The sequence below is a fragment of the Diorhabda sublineata genome, chromosome 1, assembly GCF_026230105.1.
Source record: "Diorhabda sublineata isolate icDioSubl1.1 chromosome 1, icDioSubl1.1, whole genome shotgun sequence".
Lineage (NCBI taxonomy): Eukaryota > Metazoa > Arthropoda > Insecta > Coleoptera > Chrysomelidae > Diorhabda > Diorhabda sublineata.
In genome coordinates, this window is record NC_079474.1 from 11591666 (window position 1) to 11614978 (window position 23313).

Genomic DNA, 23313 nt, shown 5'->3' on the forward strand with positions numbered 1-23313 from the left:
TATATTCAAACAATGTAAAGATACCAGAGGAAAATATTCAGGGTTGTCTGTTTATTAGAAACTAATTTTTTTAAAAACCCCCGTATATTCCATAGCTTTTTATTAAAATTTTTAATATTTCAAAGGTATTCGACTAATTAATTAATATTTTTTTATCAGTTTATTATAAAGTTACGGAAAATTGTGTAAATAATGAATATTGGCATAAAGATTTTTTTTTCTATTAGAAAAACTTTTAATTAACGATTTATCTCTTTGAAATGCTAATTAAACTTATACTCCTCCTTATATTTCAATTATTAGACCAAAGAATGCGTTTTTTCCCGTTTTTTCCTTAAGGGCATTCTCGTAATTAAATACGTTTGTATATAAAAAAAGATACAGTAGAGAAGAAGCAGCAACAATATTAATATGTCCCTTCAACCCTGACCCTTGGAAATGTACCCTCTACCCTCCGTAGATGGTGACGGTAGTAGAGCTGCGTGCCGGTGCCGTCCCCATCGATCGGCCGCTCCCACTTTACCGTCACCACTGACGCCGAAGCCGTCTCCTCCGTCGACGTCGACCTACCTGTGGAATATCATCATAACGCACTGTTGCTTATAAAATAATTTTACCTGCAGAATGCGCTACCCTTTATTTCGCTTCCTCTATGCAACAATTGAGGAACATAAGGATAGAGCTATTTATGAGAAAGCAATTGATTCAACAAGTAATAGAAGGTTTATTTTTACCATTTATATCCTTTTCGAGAACGTCAATACAATAAAAATGACAAACACTTACTTAACAGAATTATATTATGTGCAGAATTTGATATTTTTAATTTAAAGGGTTGCATTTTTTTGGATTTTTGAAATTTTGTGCCCTACTTTAAGACCCTTTGTATACTTGGTATAGAGGTTAATTCCTTCTACTTGTCATATGTTAGCTATGCCTTCGTTTTGTCAGTTCTTATGACGGGTCACCCTGTAAAACTATATTATAACATATATATTTTATAAAAATATTTATTCTAATATTCATTTTCATCGTAGTACTTCATTAAGACGCAAAATGGTCGATGTTAAATACATAAATTTCTATTTTTTCAAAAATTATTATATGGAAAATATTTTCGATATAAATGAGTCAACGAGTCGATTCACCTGACGTATAAAAACATTATGGCTGCAGTGAGTATAGCCGCAAACTGTCAAAGTTTACAAATAAAATTTTATGCGTCTCTTTGGGATCATATTTTTCCGAGATAATACGCGAAATAAACATTTCGAACTTCTATGAAAAATTTTATATCAAAATTAATAGTAATTTTGCTTTGTCTTCAATATAAAAACCCCTCGTAGAAGTCATTAACATAATTTGATGTATGTAAAATGTGTTACCTATACACAGTGTCATATGTCATTACGATTTGGAGGGAAAACAATTCCTTCGCGCTTCAGTTCTAGACGAAGTATAAAAGAAATTCATTTATACTTGTAAATCTAGAAGTTTCGTGTGCAAAATAATAAGTGTTTTATAAAAATCTATAACGTGCAAATGAAGTGGTACAGTTTTTTATATTGGTAAGTTGAATTATACAACAAAATTATGTTAGGTTAGGTTTACTAAAAAGCATTAAAATATTTTTAATATGCAATGATTAAATTCCTTTTTATAAAATTATATCAATATAATATTCAGTCAAACTTTCAAAATGTAGTTTAAAGATCTTTCCAATCTACGTGTAGTTTTTAATCTATTATAGATAGAGAGATAATGTTTCCAAAATGTCTCTAATCGAAGTTTTTGAATTGAAAATATTTGCATTCTACTTCAATTTATAAAACCGAAAGGCTAATTACTTTAATTATCATTTCATCTCAAATTAATTCCTGAAAAATACCAATTTGTATCATTTCAAAGGCATTAATTAGTCGCTGTTGTCGCAATTTTATATTTGAAACCAATTAGCTTCTTGTTTCATGTTATAAATTGTTTTTTTTTTGAATTGCAGAGCTCTATTTAATAAACTTAATGATTTGTATACATTTTAATAAAAATAAACATAATTTCCAATAGAACATTCTTCTTTTTTTTCATCCACTACGTTATTTCTACATATTTTGAGGTTAGTTCGGTGAACCACCATATTCTAAAAAAATATTTTTCGACAAATTATATATCGAAACGTTGTATGCACTTTTTTATTCAAATAATCAACGTCGAATTTAAAGGTATTCAGATATCTCGGGGTATTTGTGGTGTTTAATTTTAAATAGTGTAAGTAGGAGACATAATTTATGAATCCGACGCATAACTCGAATGTTTTAAAATAGACAGAGACCCGCGAATTGAGTTTTTGACACAGTCTCCCGGGTTTTTGCATTCGAGTAAGTGTTAAACTCCGTACTTTTCATTCTCGAATTTTTTTATTTATTAATAACGACCGTATGTTGCTTTGGTACTAATTCTACTAATTTTTATTGGTATTTATTTATTTCGTTGTAATATACAGGGAAAGATTTAAATTTTTAATAAATTTATTAGTTAGAATTTATATGAAAAACACCAATCCAATAGTAATCGTACTCGTAATAATATAACTATAATAAAAAAAATATACAGGGTGTACTAATTTAGTTGTATAACGTCATCTTTAATAACAATATAGATTAAAATAGTTGTGTTCTGTCGTATATCATTTTAGACTGTATTATATGGGCAGTTTGTTTCAAGGTGTCTTTTTTCTACTTAAATTGAAATTTCTCGCCATTTTAAGTCGACAATAAAATTTCCACATGAAATTGCCAGTAAAAATTTTAACGTCAATATAAAAACCGTGAAATTTTGTTTTGACTATTAGGATATTAGATTAAAGCCGGTACAATTAGTCGGTTTAATAAATATAATAAAATTGGACCAAGACCAAAAATTTTATTTTTAATTTTCAAAAAAATAAGTTTGATCAATTTACAAGATAATGTTTTTCATTTTGAAAGGATTCTAGTCACGAAACGAAAATAATTAATAGATTTCTAAAGGTCCTGATATAGGATTCGTTTCCTCTGCTTGGATTGGGATAAATAAATTGCTAGATAAGGGTAGTAGTTCGAAGCAGATTAATTCTGAATTATTTAAAAATTAAAACATACACTACCTGTCATGATTTTTTGCCCATCTTCGTCTCCCACTCTTCTTGTGTCCAATTCTCATGTTCTTCAGTCCTCTGCAATCTCTTAATTCCATTTTGGCATCTCAAAAGAAGGTTTCTTCACTGCAACCCTTCCAAAAAGTCCAGATTCTCTGAATCTTCTATTCACTTGAGAAGTACCCGAAGGCAGATCCCCAGATTACTGATCTGGGCTGCTATCTCTGGTCCAATGAATCATCGATCACGTTTATTGATCAAAACAGTACGTTTATCTTAAGTAGTTTTGGTTAGCTCATTTCTCAGTCCTCTGCAACCTCTTAATTCCATTTTGGCATCTCAAAAGAAGGTTTCTTCACTGCAACCCTTCCAAAAAGTCCAGATTCTCTGAATCTTCTATTCACTTGAGAAGTACCCGAAGGCAGATCCCCAGATTACTGATCTGAGCTGCTATCTCTGGTCCAATGAATCATCGATCACGTTTATTGATCAAAACAGTACGTTTATCTTAAGTAGTTTTGGTTAGCTCATTTCTCAGTCCTCTGCAACCTCTTAATTCCATTTTGGCATCTCAAAAGAAGATTTCTTCACTGCAACCCTTCCAAAAAGTCCAGATTCTCTGAATCTTCTATTCACTTGAGAAGTACCCGAAGGCAGATCCCCAGATTACTGATCTGGGCTGCTATCTCTGGTCCAATGAATCATCGTTCACGTTTATTGATCAAAACAGTACGTTTATCTTAAGTAGTTTTGGTTAGCTCATTTCTCAGTCCTCTGCAATCTCTTAATTCCATTTTGGCATCTCAAAAGAAGGTTTCTTCACTGCAACCCTTCCAAAAAGTCCAGATTCTCTGAATCTTCTATTCACTTGAGAAGTACCCGAAGGCAGATCCCCAGATTACTGATCTGGGCTGCTATCTCTGGTCCAATGAATCATCGATCACGTTTATTGATCAAAACAGTACGTTTATCTTAAGTAGTTTTGTTTAGCTCATTTCTCAGTCCTCTGCAACCTCTTAATTCCATTTTGGCATCTCAAAAGAAGGTTTCTTCACTGCAACCCTTCCAAAAAGTCCAGATTCTCTGAATCTTCTATTCACTTGAGAAGTACCCGAAGGCAGATCCCCAGATTATTGATCTGGGCTGCTATATCTGGCCCAATGAATCATCGATCACGTTTATTGATCAAAACAGTACGTTTATCTTAAGTAGTTTTGGTTAGCTCATTTCTCAGTCCCCTGCAACCTCTTAATTCCATTTTGGCATCTCAAAAGAAGGTTTCTTCACTGCAACCCTTCCAAAAAGTCCAGATTCTCTGAATCTTCTATTCACTTGAGAAGTACCCGAAGGCAGATCCCCAGATTATTGATCTGGGCTGCTATATCTGGTCCAATGAATCATCGATCACGTTTATTGATCAAAACAGTACGTTTATCTTAAGTAGTTTTGGTTAGCTCATTTCTCAGTCCTCTGCAACCTCTTAATTCCATTTTGGCATCTCAAAAGAAGGTTTCTTCACTGCAACCCTTCCAAAAAGTCCAGATTCTCTGAATCTTCTATTCACTTGAGAAGTACCCGAAGGCAGATCCCCAGATTATTGATCTGGGCTGCTATATCTGGCCCAATGAATCATCGATCACGTTTATTGATCAAAACAGTACGTTTATCTTAAGTAGTTTTGGTTAGCTCATTTCTCAGTCCTCTGCAACCTCTTAGTTCCATTTTGCCATCTCAAAAGAAGATTTCTTCACTGCAACCCTTCCAAAAAGTCCAGATTCTCTGAATCTTCTATTCACTTGAGAAGTATCCGAAGGCAGATCCCCAGATTACTGATCTGGGCTGCTATCTCTGGTCCAATGAGTCATCGATCACGTTTACTGATCAATACAATACGTTTATCTTCAGCAGTTGTAGTTTTTAGAGCCCCCTGGTACGTATTTTATCTCCAAGCTCAAAGGAAGAGCTTCAACCGATGGTTTCTTGGTTTTAACCATTTTAAAACTTACAAGTCTGCATTTGCGAGATCGAAAACAATTCGTATACGAATTTCACAAGATATCTTGGTCCAAAAGCACGTTCCTGCGTCTCACAGGACTAAACTACAATTATAAACACCTAAAAAATAATAATCAAACAAATCAGTTCTTACAAGTTTCAACTTGTTGCATTGACAGACAAAATTTAAACGTACCCTCGTGTAAAGTAAATATATACGGGATACTAATAATCTTTGTTTATAAGACACCGTTTGGCTTTATACCCTTAGTATGAAATAGAAATCTATTGAAGTGTGTTATTTTGAAATTTAATGGAATGGATTAAGGAGTGCGCTGGAAGTTTGAACTGCAAACCATTTAGGTCTATAGGCTTGCTTTTTATCTCAATTTCTAGACGTTTCTCTTCGTAAGGCCTTTTTCCACTACTTTCCTCCATTGTTTTCTTGGTCTACCTCTTTCCCATTTGCCCTCTAGTATCTTCCATGGACTACCTCTTTCCCTTTTGCCCTCTAGTATCTTCCATGAGCAATCTCTTTCCCTCTTGCCCTCTGGGATCTTTCATGGGCTGCCTCTTGCCCTCTGGGATCTTCCATGGGCTGCCTCTTGCCCTCTGGGATCTTCCATGAGCTATCTCTTTCCCTCTTGCCCTCTGGGATCTTTCATGGGCTGCCTCTTGCCCTCTGGGATCTTCCGTGAGCTATCTCTTTCCCTCTTGCCCTCTGGGATATTTAATGGGCTGCCTCTTGCCCTCTGGGATCTTTCATGGGCTACCTCTTGCCTTATAGGATCTTCCATAGTCTAACTCTTTCCCTCTTTCCCTCTGGGCTCTTCCATGGTCTGCCTCTTGCCCTCTGGGATCTTCCGTGAGCTATCTCTTTCCCTCTTGCCCTCTGGGATATTTAATGGGCTGCCTCTTGCCCTCTGGGATCTTCCATGGGCTGCCTCTTGTCCTCTGGGATCTTCCGTGAGCTATCTCTTTCCCTCTTGCCCTCTGGGATCTTTAATGGGCTGCCTCTTGCCCTCTGGGATCTTTCATGGGCTACCTCTTGCCTTATGGGATCTTCCATAGTCTAACTCTTTCCCTCTGGGCTCTTCCATGGTCTGCCTCTTGCCCTCTGGGATCTTCCATGCAATTCGTTTCAAGAGTTTGTCTTCGTTCAAAGTGACCTAGACATTGTAACCCTTTGTCTTTATAAACACTCTGATTGTTGACCAACAATTTTTCTTAATCTTTCTTTCTCCCAGATTTCCAATTTCTGTTTAGTTTCATTCGTGATTACCCAGATTTCACAGGCGTATAACAGGGTGGGTCTCAAAATTGTTTTATGAATTCGAACTTTCGTTAATCCGTATAACTTTTTTGATGTTAATATCCTTCTAAGGCTGCCTTCACAGCTGTTACTTTTGGTGGCAATTCTTATTTCGATTTCCTTTTCTTCTTGGCATTTATTACCTGGTGGTACACCCAAATAGATTAGAAATTTTCTACTTCCTCGATTCCTATTTGCCTCCCATAACGTTTATTTATCTTTGAAATTGTTTTTTGTCTTGCTTCCACATTCATTCTTCGTTCTGTCATTATTGGCGTGTAGGTCTTTCTCTTCTGCTTTATTCATCATCGGCATAAGCTAAACATTGATGACGTTCTTAATTAGATAGATAGAATAAGATTAAATAGTACCTTGTCTTAATCATTGTTGTGTTGATTTCGTTCATTTCTCGTAATATTTGGATCAACTTTTTTCCGTTCACGCTATCATAAGCTCTTTTGAAATCAACAAAAAGTATCTGTGCACGTATCCCGTATTCATAAAAGGCAGTTTTCAGTTGTAATTTCAGTAATTTGGAAATTTCTTCTTTAAACTGTCCACTGCCGTGTTTTTGTTTTTTTTAGCCCATTAACTCCTGTTCTTTTATTGTTTTTCACCTTAGTTATTACTTCTTCAACTTCTCTGTTCAATGTTTTCTTCATTTGCCATTTCTTCGATTGCATTTTCGTTTCTTTCATTTTCTATATCAAATATTTCCTCAAAATATTCTTCCATCTTCTTCTTGGTCTTTTATATAAGTCATTTTTGCAATCTTTAGATTGTACAGGTTTTCCTTGTAAAAATTACGGATTGTTAACCATTTCGCAACTTTAAATGCCTATAACTCAGAAACGCATGAGCATTTTTTTCTGACAGCATCATTTTCACGTCATCTTTTCCCTCCCGAATTGTTTGCACACTTTATATGTGGTAGTACTTTTGGATTGCTTTCTTACGTCTTTAAAACCTTCTAGTTTGTTTTTATTTTTTTCATCCTAATTGGTTCTTACCTTCATATTAAATAAGAAGAGATAAGATCAGCGAATAGCCAGTAGTCACTGGGGGGCAGATCTGCACTATACGGTGGATGAAGAAGCCATTCGAAGTGTAATTCGTTCAATTTAACCATCGTTGCAATCGATTTGTGAATCGGTGCATTGTCTTTGTGAAACAGCCGTTTTTTCCTTGATTTTTTCGTTCGAACGATCCAACAACTCTTTGCAGTATTCTCTTTGGATTATCTCTCCATTTTGGAGATAATTGGTGAGCAATATTACATGGGGATCCTAAAATACTGAAGCCATAACGTTCCCAACTGACTGTTGTGCCTTTGGACGTGATTCACTGGTTGCAGTCCACTCAGATGATGATCGTTTTGATTCTGGAGTGAAGTGATGGATCCATGTTTCATCCATTGTCACAAATACCACTCCAATTAAACATATGGTTATTTTCGATGGAGCAGAGTCCGGATAACATCAAGAAGCAATGATAAATCAACACACGAAATTATTTTGATTACATTTTTTGAAATTTCATACAAAGTTTGTGGAAAGTTGGTATTTCATAAACGTCATATGGATTTGACAATGGCAGCGACATCTGTGTGTCAGTCGCACGACTTAATTGAGTGATGTAATATTCTCCAACATCTCGATCGATTTTATAATGTATTTTTACGCACCCTGTAGATTTTTATCACTAAAGTTCACGTAGATATTGAATCCAGAATACTTTGACATTTTGCCAAGTCGTGGGATTATTGGTTTTGTTGTTTCTTTCATATTAAATAAATTCGATTTGAAAAACATACCAGATTTCCAAACAATGTAAATAAATTTAGTTTACCCTAAGGTAATAAAGCCGATAATTTAAATGTAGTATAAAAAAACAATCCACCACATCGAAATGCATAAATATCGTTATATCCAAACGTAAAAACAATCATATTTATTTATTCCAAATACAATTTGTATGTAGTCCATATACTAAATTCTCATTGCCCCTCGTATTACTGTTTATGTAGCTTATCACAGAATTATAGTGCTTTTCCATTAGACAAATCTAGTAATAACATGTTGCCAAGTCTATTTATTTATCTTGAATTAGGTATTAGCATAAATTCCATTGTAAACAAATTTCGAGCTCCATTCCAGGAAGTGTAAATTCAAATGTACGTGTATTCGTGTCTCATATGAAATTAGCATCAGCATATAGATTAATCTGGATTAATAATCACCTACGTGACCAAGAAATGGAAAATAGAGTGCAAATAACATAATTCTGGGTGTTAATTATCGTACAAATTTTGTATATTAATGGTGTCACGTCATTTTATATTTTAATATACACTCATATATTTAGTTTAAGTACGGTCCTGTTCGTTTTTTGTAATATTTGATCATTATCATTTTATTCGCTATAAACTTCAAAAGAATTTTTTTGTCACAATATAATTTTCAATAGAATTAATCTGGCATCACTGTTGTTTGTTGAAATCTTCGCCATCTGGAATTTCGGTTAAACTCAATAGGAACGTTCATTTGTGAGGAGCGTTCTTAAATATAAAACATTTTATATTACGTAAATATTTTGTTATTTATATATCCGGCAACACTGTTGTTGTCTGGTAAAATCAATCTACGTCATGTTAAACTTCAGTTGAACTCATCAAGAACGTTCATTTGTGGGGAGCGTTCTTAAATATAAAATATTTTATATTACGTGAATATTTTGTTATTTTTATATCCGGCAACACTGTTGTTGTCTGGTAAAATCAATCTACGTCATCTTATATTTCGGTTAAACTCATCAGGAGCGTTCCTTTGTGCGGAGCGTTCGTAAATATCTTTTTATATATTTTTCAGCTACAATCATGAGTGGACCATTCAAAAGAAGATCTTCTATAAAGACCTTGCCGGCTATGAGTCTACCGGTGGATTCGATGAGAAGAGCGTCGATTCGAAGAACTTCGATAGCTTTGGGTCAGCAAAGTGGAAAAACCGCCGGACAACAGGAAGTCCCGTGGGATATTCTCGATAGGTGTTTATTACCTGTCATTTTTTGTCACGCGACAGCTGTACTCGTCAGTAACGCCTTGAACGTGTTAAAAATATGGGAAGTTACGACTTTTACGTTGTTTATATGGTTTACAATCGTTACTATAGGAGCCGTTCTATTCTATCACAATCTGAAGGTAAGAAATGCTGCGTATGTAAACTTTGGAAAATAAGACTTGTATTTTAATCACTCCCTGTATACACAACTTCGTTTAGAGCAAGTTAAATTGGCGAGACTATGAACTAATTGCCAAATTGACGTTATTTCCTATCAGTGAGGGAATATCAAGCTCATAATGTCGATTTTACAACCCAGCAGAGAATAATTAACGTTGCATTAAATAGGGGTTAGTTTAGGAATTTATTGTGTCTCGATCGATATTTTATTTTATTGTATAACACGTATTTTACCTAAGGATCTCCCGTTTTACAAATTCCAATTTCACCAAAGCAGTTTTCTTAGTGTATAAGTTTCTTTTTCCACGTTCTTTAATGTCATTATATAACAAAAAAATAAATTATTCAAATTCAATTGAATATAAATTGTCTTTTGAATATATTGAAACTCATTTGACCAAAAACATCGTTAGCACATTTTACTAAAGAAAAAGAGTATTGGAGGAATCGTAAGTGGAACAGAGATGCAGCACAAGAACAATTGAAAAGCGTGCATTTCTTTATTATAGCAGTAGGCTGTTTTATGACGCATTAGAAAACCGGGTTGCCAAACTTCTTATTGTAAAAATGAACCGTTGTTAACAGAAAATGTTGTTAATTATACTTTAAACAATTAGATGGCGTTTTAGCATTTTTTTCGAAGAAAAAATCGAATTTTGTGTTGCAAAAGTTGTTTTTGTTATATACAAGTAAATTATGCAACGAATAATGATTTTATCAACACGCGTTCGACATTATTTGTGAATTAAACTAGTTATGAAACAAATAAACAACATGTAAATTCGAAAATACAATCGGATGTTTACCTATCAACAGGTATTTTTTATTCGTAAATGCGACATAGATATATTATTTTTAGAAATGAAAAAATTCGATTAATTCGATGGGAAATAATATTTAATGAATATATAATAAATATGAAACACGTTTTATGAAGAAAAAAAACTTTATAATATCAAAATTAAATTGATTAGAATGAAAATAGTATTTTTATCAACAACAAGTATAACCGGCATCACTGCTGAGTCAATAACACTATTGATAATCTTAAGAAGCCATCTTTGATAAAAAGTTGTTTGTTATATTTCCCCCATAGACAAACTAGGATTGATTAGCGGTTTCAATATTTAATATTAACGATGGTTAATTAATTAATTGGTACATCAATAATTTGATATAGAAAATTTTATAGATTTTTCATTAAGAAGAAATGGTTTATCACAATTTTTATCAGATATTCTGATAATTGTATTAGAAATGAATAAATCGAATAGGCAACGTCATTATGTTTATGAAAATCCCTCTACGGTCATTTATAATCTATGTATAAACGATATATATATATATATATGTCAAATAAGAAAATCTAAATAGAGATGATAAAAAAATAACAGTTATTTGAATCAATATATAAATATTTTATTTCGATATAAGTATATGGTATGATTATTAATTATCGTACAGGTGACAGCAGCAGGTAAAGCGGTTTTAATAACCGGCTGCGATTCTAGAGTAGGTAGCGCCCTAGCTCGACAGCTCGACGAACAAGGTTTCACAGTTTTCGCGGGATTTCAAAACGCGTCGACTAGCTCGGCGGCGGAGGAATTAAAAGAAGTATGTTCCGGTAGATTACACGTGCTACAACTAGATGTCGCATCGGAAACACAAATTTTAGCCGCCTCCCTTTACGCCGTAGAACATTTACCAGACGGAGCTCCGGGGCTTTGGGCCGTCGTTCATGCGCAATCGTGGGTAGCGTTAGGGGAGATCGAATGGATTCCACCACAGGTAAGATTAGATATACATATATAACATTTATTCCACCAAAAATTTTTTTTTTTCGATAGTTTTATATTTCGAAATTATTTTTTTATTTTTATGTGTTTATATATAGTTTTGGTTACGAAAATTTTTGTTTACGTAATTATAGAATTGAGTGGATACGGTCAGTGTTACATTTAATGATGCCGCCGCCTATTAAATTTTTCAAAAATAAATTTAGTACATACGTCACGAAATTTATTAGTCAACAACTTGCAACTCTATTTTGAGATCATTATTACGGGATATACTCAAAAAAAAACTTCGTTATTTTTGGTTTATTATAAAAATTCGTGATAAATTCCAATACAAAAAATAATTATTATTCTATGGAAACGTTCTTTGTTATATTATACCTGTCATCTGTCAAATGTCATTCTTAGGTAATCAAGAAAGCGACCGATATTAATTTTATCGGCCCGACGCGTGTCACCCAGATCATGTTACCTTTAGTACGGCGCGCCAAAGGTCGCATCGTCATGGTTACTTCCGGTTTATGCAGAGTCTCGTCGCCGGTTCGAGGTATACATTGCGGATTATTGGCGGCGCTGGAATCCCAAGCCGAATGTTTGAGAAAAGAACTGAAAAGTAGAGGTGTGGACGTGGTGGTGGTGGCACCTGGAGAACTAACATCCGGTTCGTCTTGGTTATCGGACCAGCATATAATCGATCAAGCGAAAGACATGTGGAAACAGCTCGGACAGGAACAAAAAAGCGAATACGGGGAACATTATTTCGAGACTGCTTTGAGGAGTTTGGAAAAACACACCAAAGCGCAAGTGAGTACATTAGCGTGTAGATGGCGCTCTCTAGGTATCTGGTTCCGTTGGATTTTAATCGGTTGTTATTGTAATTTCAGGAGGTCGATCTATTTCCCGTACTCAGAGCGCTCAATGATGCCGTCATTCGTACTTTTCCGTTGGCTAAATACACTCCTGTATCTCGCAAAGAAAAAATTCAAGTTTTTATCGCTGAATATTTTCCTAGATCCGTTTATGACGTCATTTATTCTTAAATCGATCTTTTTCTAATAAAAGGAGGTTACTATACGAGGTATTTTGATAACAAAAATCTTCAATACGGTTTACTATTATATTTTTTTTTAGTTATTGGAACGCCCCGTATAAAAACCAACGATAATTTTTATTATTGATCGATTTTTTTGACAAACAATCGCATTTAGATAATAATTTCTTAAAGAATATCTAAAGATGTTAAATTGTAGTATTAGTAGCGATTTTAGGAAAAAATTTTGAAAAATCGAAAATCTGGTCAAAAATTAATATACATTACACCTAATTGAGCTTTACCCTGACGTCATACTCAAATAAGTATACGCGTTGTAAATATTTATTACTCCACTCTGTATAAAATGGAAAAGTAATTATTAAAAATTTTCCCATATCGCCCCAATTTATTAATAATAAAACATACATTTTTCCCGTATCGCCCCCATGTATTAATAATGATACTTCCCGCGTTTCATATATATAAAAATTTTCCCATATTAATAATAAAATCTCTACAACAAATTTTCCCATCTCGCCCCCATTTATTAATTTTAAAACATCGACAGTAAACTTTTCCATCTCGCCCCCATTGACTTATATTTAAACCTCCACGTTCCTAATACAACAAATTTTTCTCATCTCACTCCCATTTATTAATAACAAAACCTTCTTAACAATCTTTCTATCTCGCTCTCTTAATAATAAAACATCTACTACAAAAAATTTTCTCAACTCTCCCCAATTTATTAATAACAGTATCTCCACAACCAATTTAACTATCTCGCCTCATTTATTGATAGCAAAACCTCCAGAACATTTTTTTCCATATCGCCCCTATTTATTTATATTGAAACCTCGCGCGTTCCTAATACAACAAATTTTGCCAACTCGCCCCCATTTTTTAATAACAATACCTACAGAACAAATTCTTCCATATCGGCCCAATTCATTTATATTGACCTCGCACGTTCCTAAGATAACAAATTTACCCCTTTTATTAATAACGAAACCTCCAGAATCAATTTTATCCCCCATCTATTATTATTTAAACCTCCACAACGAATTTTCCCCTAGCGCCCCCATTTATTTATAACACAACCTCCCGCGTTCCCAATACAACAAATTCTCCCTATCTCGCCCCCCACTTATTAATATTAAAACGTCCCACGTATTGCTACACATCCAGCGAAGTCTCGTAGAGCACTAAACGGCAAAACAGCTGAGTTCTAATATCTGTCACAGGTCATTGGCATGACGTAGACATTGGTGGAAGGAGTAAACCGAATCGTTGTTGCCAAATTCAAACAGATAGAAAACATACTAAAATTTCAGTTAAACGACAATTACCAAATTCTGGAAAAATTAATCATAATATTCCGTTCCGTGGATTCTTAGACACAACTAATCTGAACGTAAATAAATATTTTAATAATATTTAACTGTTTGAAAAAAATGACAGCAATCAGAAGAGATCGAAATGAATACTTACTAATTAACCAAATTAATTATACCTATCACTATCTCTGTTTAACTTATGAAGTATATAAAACAACGTTTGTCATTTCTTAAATCGTAAATATCGCTAGACAAGGATGACAAATATGAAGTTTTTATTTGCTCGTTTATACTTTAAATGGCGTCATGGCGAAGATCAGTTTGATCCGATGTAGTGACAGCTTCGTTTTGTAAAAATAAAAAGTTTTAAATAAAATGCTTATTTTATTTTTCGAAAATTTACCATGTTACATCATCCCGTATATAACAATATTAACAATCTACGAGGTAACTCCAATTGCAAACGGCATTCGTCGTATCGTAATAGAGACCCAAGCCGCACGATAGTTCCTGGGGCGTCGAATAGGCGGAGCTACAGTAGTAATAGACAGAACAATTGGTGGAACTTCGAAAGTAACCGCTTTGAGTACAAACCGGAATAGAAGAAGAAGAAGCTGTTGTAGAGGTGGAAGAAGTACTGTTTGTTGTAATAGAGGTAGAAGAAGTATTATTTGTTGTTGTAGAGGTGGTAGATACACCGTTTACTGTGCTAGAGGCGGTAGAAATGCTGTTTGTTGTGGTAGAGGTGGTGGAGTCCGAACCACTATCTGAATTTCCCTGCAAAAATAATTTTTCCGTCAATATTTTTAAATGAAACTCAATTAGATCGAGTCGCAACGCGAACAGGCGTACTAGATGGAGCCACTAACCATAGATGAAAAATTGCCATGTGACTGTGTAACTCCAAATTGAAAATAATATGAAAAAATTTCGAAAAAAGTTAATTATTACTGAAAATCTGAAAAAAATTACCATTTCGTCGTTAATTGCTTGAAGAAGAGGGTTTTTCACCCCGGATAAACCAAGGAAATCGTCTGTTTCTATAGACCATACCATTACACCAGCTAAACCCTTGGATATAGCGTACTGAACCTGAAAAAAATTTTTCCACGGTATTATTATTGTCGAAAGAAAAATCGGCGTAAATTTTGTATCAACAGTTCCAAAATAACAGTTATTGTAGTAGGTGTTCCTCCATCTCTATACTGAATATTATATTCTTACCTTTAATTTTACCGAAGCTTCGTTATCGTATCCCACCCATTGGTCTCCCTGGTACATATGGGGTACTTCCTGTTCATCGTCCCATACTATCGTCCATCCTCCAGCTAGCTGCTTCTCAATTATCTTCAAGAAAATTAAGGAAATGGTTTTAATAAGCTCCAATAAAAAATTTATATTTCGAAAACTACAAAAGATATAGATTCCATTTATACGTCATTAAATTAAGGGTAGATTTCTCCATATGATTGGATAAATTATACAGGGTTTAAATCGAATGAAACATTTCTGTCTCAAAGATTACTTTAAAAAATGTAGTGTCTACGCCTATGAGAAAGGGAATTTATAATACGAATAAAATTAAATGAGAAACTTTATATATTCATAAAAAAATTAAATGAATTCTTAAAAGATGGTTTTAACGAATTATAAGGTACTAAAGTTGGAGGTCTTCTCAATTTTAATTTGACTAAAAAAAATTTGACTTGTTCTTCAAATTTACGTCATTTGATAGAAAAAAGATGCTACTAAACATTTTCATTCACTTAATTTTTTATAATTCATATTTGTATAAATTGTACAGGGTAGGCTTCGAAAGAAACATTTTTGTGTCACACATTACTTAAAAAAAATGTAGTGTCTACGCCTATGAGAATGGAAATTTGTAATACGAATAAAATTAAATGAAAAACTTTATATATTCATAAAAAAATTAAATGAATTCTTAAAAGATGACATAAAGAGAATTATAAGGCACCAAAGTTGAAAGTCTTCTCAATTTTAAAAATGACTAAAAAAATTTGACTTGCTCGTATAAAACCTTTTGTAAATTCTAAAAATATGGAAGATAGAATCTCCAATGTACGTCATTTGACAGAAAAAAGATGCTACTAAACATTTTCATTCACTTAATTTTTTATAATTCATATTTGTTTAAATTGTACAGGGTAGACTTCGAAAGAAACCTTTTTGTGTCACAGATTACTTAAAAAAAATGTAGTGTCTACGCCTATGAGAATGGAAATTTGTAATACGAATAAAATTAAATGAAAAACTTTATATATTCATAAAAAAATTAAATGAATTCTTAAAAGATGACATAAAGAGAATTATAAGGCACCAAAGTTGAAAGTCTTCTCAATTTTAAAAATGACTAAAAAAATTTGACTTGCTCGTATAAAACCTTTTGTAAATTCTAAAAATATGGAAGATAGAAACTTCAATGTACGTCATTTGATAGAAAAAAGATGCTACTAAACATTTTCATTCACTTAATTTTTTATAATTCATATTTGTATAAATTGTACAGGGTAGGCTTCGAAAGAAACATTTTTGTGTCACACATTACTTAAAAAAAATGTAGTGTCTACGCCTATGAGAATGGAAATTTGTAATACTAATAAAATTAAATGAAAAACTTTATATATTCATAAAAAAATTGAAGGAATTCTTAAGAGATGACATAAAGAGAATTATAAGGCACCAAAGTTGAAAGTCTTCTCAATTTTAAAAATGACTAAAAAAATTTGACTTGCTCGTATAAAACCTTTTGTAAATTCTAAAAATATGGAAGATAGAAACTTCAATGTACGTCATTTGATAGAAAAAAGATGCGACTAAACATTCTCATTCACTTAATTTTTTATAATTCATATTTGTTTAAATTGTACAGGGTAGACTTCGAAAGAAACCTTTTTGTGTCACAGATTACTTAAAAAAAATGTAGTGTCTACGCCTATGAGAATGGAAATTTGTAATACGAATAAAATTAAATGAAAAACTTTATATATTCATAAAAAAATTAAATGAATTCTTAAAAGATGACATAAAGAGAATTATAAGGCACCAAAGTTGAAAGTCTTCTCAATTTTAAAAATGACTAAAAAAATTTGACTTGCTCGTATAAAACCTTTTGTAAATTCTAAAAATATGGAAGATAGAAACTTCAATGTACGTCATTTGATAGAAAAAAGATGCTACTAAACATTTTCATTCACTTAATTTTTTATAATTCATATTTGTATAAATTGTACAGGGTAGGCTTCGAAAGAAACATTTTTGTGTCACACATTACTTAAAAAAAATGTAGTGTCTACGCCTATGAGAATGGAAATTTGTAATACTAATAAAATTAAATGAAAAACTTTATATATTCATAAAAAAATTGAAGGAATTCTTAAGAGATGACATAAAGAGAATTATAAGGCACCAAAGTTGAAAGTCTTCTCAATTTTAAAAATGACTAAAAAAATTTGACTTGCTCGTATAAAACCTTTTGTAAATTCTAAAAATATGGAAGATAGAAACTTCAATGTACGTCATTTGATAGAAAAAAGATGCGACTAAACATTCTCATTCACTTAATTTTTTATAATTCATATTTGTTTAAATTGTACAGGGTAGACTTCGAAAGAAACCTTTTTGTGTCACAGATTACTTAAAAAAAATGTAGTGTCTACGCCTATGAGAATGGAAATTTGTAATACGAATAAAATTAAATGAAAAACTTTATATATTCATAAAAAAATTAAATGAATTCTTAAAAGATGACATAAAGAGAATTATAAGGCACCAAAGTTGAAAGTCTTCTCAATTTTAAAAATGACTAAAAAAATTTGACTTGCTCGTATAAAACCTTTTGTAAATTCTAAAAATATGGAAGATAGAAACTTCAATGTACGTCATTTGATAGAAAAAAGATGCTACTAAACATTTTCATTCACTTAATTTTTTATAATTCATATTTGTATAAATTGTACAGGGTAGGCTTCGAAAGAAACATTTTTGTGTCACACATTACTTAAAAAAAATGTAGTGTCTACGCCTATGAGAATGGAAATTTGTAATACTAATAAAATTAAATGAAAAACTTTATATATTCATAAAAAAATTGAAGGAATTCTTAAGAGATGACATAAAGAGAATTATAAGGCACCAAAGTTGAAAGTCTTCTCAATTTTAAAAATGACTAAAAAAATTTGACTTGCTCGTATAAAACCTTTTGTAAATTCTAAAAATATGGAAGATAGAATCTCCAATGTACGTCATTTGACAGAAAAAAGATGCTACTAAACATTTTCATTCACTTAATTTTTTATAATTCATATTTGTTTAAATTGTACAGGGTAGACTTCGAAAGAAACCTTTTTGTGTCACAGATTACTTAAAAAAAATGTAGTGTCTACGCCTATGAGAATGGAAATTTGTAATACGAATAAAATTAAATGAAAAACTTTATATATTCATAAAAAAATTAAATGAATTCTTAAAAGATGACATAAAGAGAATTATAAGGCACCAAAGTTGAAAGTCTTCTCAATTTTAAAAATGACTAAAAAAATTTGACTTGCTCGTATAAAACCTTTTGTAAATTCTAAAAATATGGAAGATAGAAACTTCAATGTACGTCATTTGATAGAAAAAAGATGCTACTAAACATTTTCATTCACTTAATTTTTTATAATTCATATTTGTATAAATTGTACAGGGTAGGCTTCGAAAGAAACATTTTTGTGTCACACATTACTTAAAAAAATGTAGTGTCTACGCCTATGAGAATGGAAATTTGTAATACTAATAAAATTAAATGAAAAACTTTATATATTCATAAAAAAATTGAAGGAATTCTTAAGAGATGACATAAAGAGAATTATAAGGCACCAAAGTTGAAAGTCTTCTCAATTTTAAAAATGACTAAAAAAATTTGACTTGCTCGTATAAAACCTTTTGTAAATTCTAAAAATATGGAAGATAGAAACTTCAATGTACGTCATTTGATAGAAAAAAGATGCTACTAAACATTTTCATTCACTTAATTTTTTATAATTCATATTTGTATAAATTGTACAGGGTAGGCTTCGAAAGAAACATTTTTGTGTCACACATTACTTAAAAAAATGTAGTGTCTACGCCTATGAGAATGGAAATTTGTAATACTAATAAAATTAAATGAAAAACTTTATATATTCATAAAAAAATTGAAGGAATTCTTAAGAGATGACATAAAGAGAATTATAAGGCACCAAAGTTGAAAGTCTTCTCAATTTTAAAAATGACTAAAAAAATTTGACTTGCTCGTATAAAACCTTTTGTAAATTCTAAAAATATGGAAGATAGAAACTTCAATGTACGTCATTTGATAGAAAAAAGATGCTACTAAACATTTTCATTCACTTAATTTTTTATAATTCATATTTGTTTAAATTGTACAGGGTAGACTTCGAAAGAAACCTTTTTGTGTCACAGATTACTTAAAAAAAATGTAGTGTCTACGCCTATGAGAATGGAAATTTGTAATACGAATAAAATTAAATGAAAAACTTTATATATTCATAAAAAAATTAAATGAATTCTTAAAAGATGACATAAAGAGAATTATAAGAGATAGTAAAAAGCTGAAGGTCTTTTCAATTTTGATAATTACTCAAAAAACTGACTTGCTCGTATTAAAATTGTTATAACTTCAAAACTATAAAAGATATTGATTTTTTCCTGACACCATCCGATATATATAATATTTTTCCGAGTATTTACCTATAATTACTTTAGACAGCTTCATTTTTGTTAGAATTATACAGGGTTAAAGTTGAAAAACATTTTTTGTGACAGGGATTACTTAAAAAAAATTACTAGCGACGCCTATGGGATCTGAATTTGATATTACGTATAAAATAAAAGAAAAATAAATGTTGATCTAATTATAAAAAAAATAATTATAAACTTTAGTAACAACACAAACCGAATGATAAGACATTAAAGTTGAAAATCTTGTCCAGAAACAAGAATTGTGACATTCTCTAATAAAATTTTCCATAATTTCAAAATTGTAGAAGATTTAAATTCAAATTTCACGTCACCTGATCGAAAACAGATACTACTAAATAGAATACTATTTCCGGTTGTTCCACTCACGTACCACCGGCAATTATACAGGGTAAAAGTTGAAAGTAACAAACTTTGATACAAAAAAAATCGTCTCCGAGGCACAATTTACAAACTCACTTCGTTATAACCTAAATACCCAGCTTCCTGTGTATACGGACCTGCTGTGCCCGCCCCGGAAGTAGTAGCTCCCAAAGCCACATCATCTGTGCTACTCAAAGTGAAACTCCTCCCGTATAACGGGATTCCAAGTGTTATTTTACTGGCATTCGCACCTTGGTTGATCCAATTTGTGATAGCTGCATCCTTAAAATACAAAAAAAATAATTTTTGTCTTCAGATTCATATAAATCTTGAACTTACGACGTTCAATTCCAAAGCAGATGATGTAGTATCGATAGAGGATGCGTATAAAGGAGCGTTGTGTCCAGTGACGCCATCATATGATCCGTGAAAATCGTACGTCATCACGTGTATTAAATCGACGTATCTAAAAAAAGGATGTCCCAGAAGTACCCCCCTAGAATATCAGTCCAGTACTAGCAATATTTTTATTTTCCCATCCCAATACATGATATGTTAACTTTAACGCCCCGTATCTCAGAAATTATACGTACAATTATGTTTCAAATTTTTTTCTGCGAAAACTTTGTCCTTTAAGAGTATTCAACAAAAATATTAATTGAAATGACTAATTATTTTATAACTATATCAAATGATCTTGACCATTATCAAATTTTTTGACCCCAAAGTATTTTATCAGATAACTTACTGTGAGATTCCAGGAACATCATATGAAAGAGCCACTCCTGTAGCTGCAGCTCTCACGGCAACAGTTACAACTAAATTATTTGCTTTAAATACTGTCGTAAGCTCTTCAAGAAGAGTAACAAAATTTTCCTAAAAACAATCTCTCATGAGCTAAACCGGTCCTGCAGATTTTTTACGTCACCGAATGAACTTAAATGACATTTAAATAAAAAGCATGTGACCTAAACCGGTCCTGCAGATTTTTTACGTCACCGAATGAACTTAAATGACATTTAAATAAAAAGCAAGTGATCTGAGCCGGTTCTGTAGATTGTTATATCACCGAACGAGCTTAAATGACATTGAAACATAAATCATGTGACCTAAACCGGTCCTGCAGATTGTTTACGACACCGAATGAACTTAAATGACATTTAAATAAAAAGCATGTGACCTAAATCGGTCCTGCAAATTTTTTACGTCACCGAATGAACTTAAATGACATTTAAATAAAAAGCAAGTGATCTGAGCCGGTTCTGTAGATTGTTATATCACCGAACGAGCTTAAATGACATTGAAACATAAATCATGTGACCTAAACCGGTCCTGCAGATTGTTTACGACACCGAATGAACTTAAATGACATTTAAATAAAAAGCATGTGACCTAAATCGGTCCTGCAAATTTTTTACGTCACCGAATGAACTTAAATGACATTTAAATAAAAAGCAAGTGATCTGAGCCGGTTCTGTAGATTGTTATATCTCCGAACGAGCTTAAATGACATTGAAACATAAATCATGTGACCTAAACCGGTCCTGCAGATTGTTTACGACACCGAATGAACTTAAATGACATTTAAATAAAAAGCATGTGACCTAAATCGGTCCTGCAAATTTTTTACGTCACCGAATGAACTTAAATGACATTTAAATAAAAAGCAAGTGATCTGAGCCGGTTCTGTAGATTGTTATATCTCCGAACGAGCTTAAATGACATTGAAACATAAATCATGTGACCTAAACCGGTCCTGCAGATTGGTTACAACACCGAATGAACTTAAATGACGCTTAAACTAAGAGCATGCGACCTAAGCCGGTTCTGCAGATTGTGCATATCACCGAATGAACTTGAATGACATTTGAACTAAGAGCATGTGACCTAAACCGGTCCTGCAGATTGCTTACAACACCGGACTAAATTAAATAGGGCTTAAACAAGGAGTATGTGAGCTAAGCCGGTTCTGCGTTTGTTTATATAACCAAGGGGGAACTTCATTGAATGACGCGGAACAGAAAGCAGGACCGCACTGGCCCCGATGCTTTTAACGATTGTTGTTTGGTTCGTAAGTGATATCTACTTACTTTATCGGCAGAAGTACCACCACGATCGCACGGATATTCCCAATCAACATCGAAACCGTCAAAATTATTCTCTTGACAATAACTCAAAGCGCTTTCGATAAAAGCGCTTCTCAATTCAGAGGAGGCGGCAACAGTGGAATATTTTACGGAACCCTCATTCCATCCTCCGATCGCTACTAAAACTTTCAAATTGCTATAGGACGATTTTAATGACGTAAAAGCTTCCAAATTTCCTAAAGTATCATCTAAATAAGTATCGAGTGATATTACTTCGCCAGTAGTACTGTTTAATCCAACAAAACTGTATATCAAATAAGTACATAAAGAAGGATCGATATTTGACACCGTAAACGTTCCATTTCCGGTTCTATATTTCGACCATGTTCCGTGATAACACACTACTTCAGCTGTAACAAATAGAATTTTTTAAAAAATCTTATTGATTACACTTCATAATAAGACGCAAGTAGAATATCGTTGTGAACAGGGCTTGAAGTAAATGACTGTCCATTGTTTCAATCGCTATTGTGATTGGTGCGTTTCAAAATATGACGTTAAAGATACTTACATGTAGCTGCTATTATTTCAAAAGATAACGCCGTAAAAATCAGTAAAATCCCAATTTTGATCAACATCTCGAAATAAATACCATAAAAAACAATCTAATCATGCAAAGTAGTTGATTTATATTGAATTAAATCCTATAAATAAATAAAAGAAATGTATACAAGTTTAGAGAGATCCGCCATTTTGTAAAGATCGATTTTTAGGTGTATTGAAAATATTTAATCTTCAATCTTACCTGTTAAAACGAAAACTCAACAGTTTTAACATTTTCTGTATATATAGTTATGGAGATTAATCCCTCTTATCGTTAATGTCTTTTATCTTAACACAATAAATAAATATTGTCACGAAATATTATTATACAGTGTCAATGTTTTGATGTATTAGTTCGAGAGGGCTTAAATGATAATCAGAAATTACAAAAAGATACCAAAATATTGAAAAATAATGAGAAACAGGATGTTTATTTTTGAAAATAAATGAAAATTTATGCGGTAAAATTTCCATTTAAGCTTATATAAAACAAATATCTTTTTATGGCCACTATTTGAATAAATATAATAAAATGATTACCGCGCTTTTTTTAGACGACATATTTGCTTTAAGAAGATAACTAGATTTACATATAACTAGATATATTTACTCCAGTTAAATAAAGAGCAACCAAAAGTTCAAATATGCACATTCT

The 23313-nt window shown here is 32.3% G+C and overlaps 2 protein-coding genes across 6 annotated transcripts in view; one reads left to right on the forward strand and one right to left on the reverse strand.

The window, feature by feature from the left end:
* Positions 1–14218, forward strand: part of LOC130452386 (D-beta-hydroxybutyrate dehydrogenase, mitochondrial) — a 36006-nt gene extending 21788 nt beyond the window's left edge. For 2 of the 4 annotated variants that reach the window (XM_056791633.1, XM_056791635.1), the window contains 4 exons: positions 9308–9636; positions 11141–11464; positions 11881–12276; positions 12357–14218. In XM_056791633.1, the coding sequence (XP_056647611.1) occupies positions 9316–9636; positions 11141–11464; positions 11881–12276; positions 12357–12512 (1197 nt within the window). In that variant the 5' untranslated portion in view covers positions 9308–9315 and the 3' untranslated portion in view covers positions 12513–14218. Of the gene's footprint in view, positions 1–1389; positions 1569–2329; positions 2376–9307; positions 9637–11140; positions 11465–11880; positions 12277–12356 lie in introns of those variants that run through there. The other 2 variants (XM_056791636.1, XM_056791634.1) reach the window with 2 other exon arrangements.
* LOC130452385 (acidic mammalian chitinase-like) lies at positions 14178–23106 on the reverse strand. 2 transcript variants are annotated; one of them, XM_056791631.1, is made up of 9 exons: positions 22861–23106; positions 22627–22759; positions 22059–22465; positions 20717–20844; positions 20308–20434; positions 20065–20250; positions 15067–15189; positions 14815–14934; positions 14178–14619 (listed from the first exon to the last, which is right to left on the reverse strand). In XM_056791631.1, the coding sequence occupies exons 2-9, from the start codon at positions 22691–22693 to the stop codon at positions 14275–14277; spliced, it is 1503 nt and encodes a 500-aa protein (XP_056647609.1). In that variant the 5' UTR covers positions 22694–22759; positions 22861–23106; the 3' UTR covers positions 14178–14274. The 2 variants fall into 2 exon arrangements, with proteins under 2 accessions (XP_056647609.1, XP_056647610.1); XM_056791632.1 differs by lacking the exon at positions 22861–23106 and having other exon boundaries at positions 22627–22850.
* Positions 23107–23313: the final 207 nt, after the last annotated feature.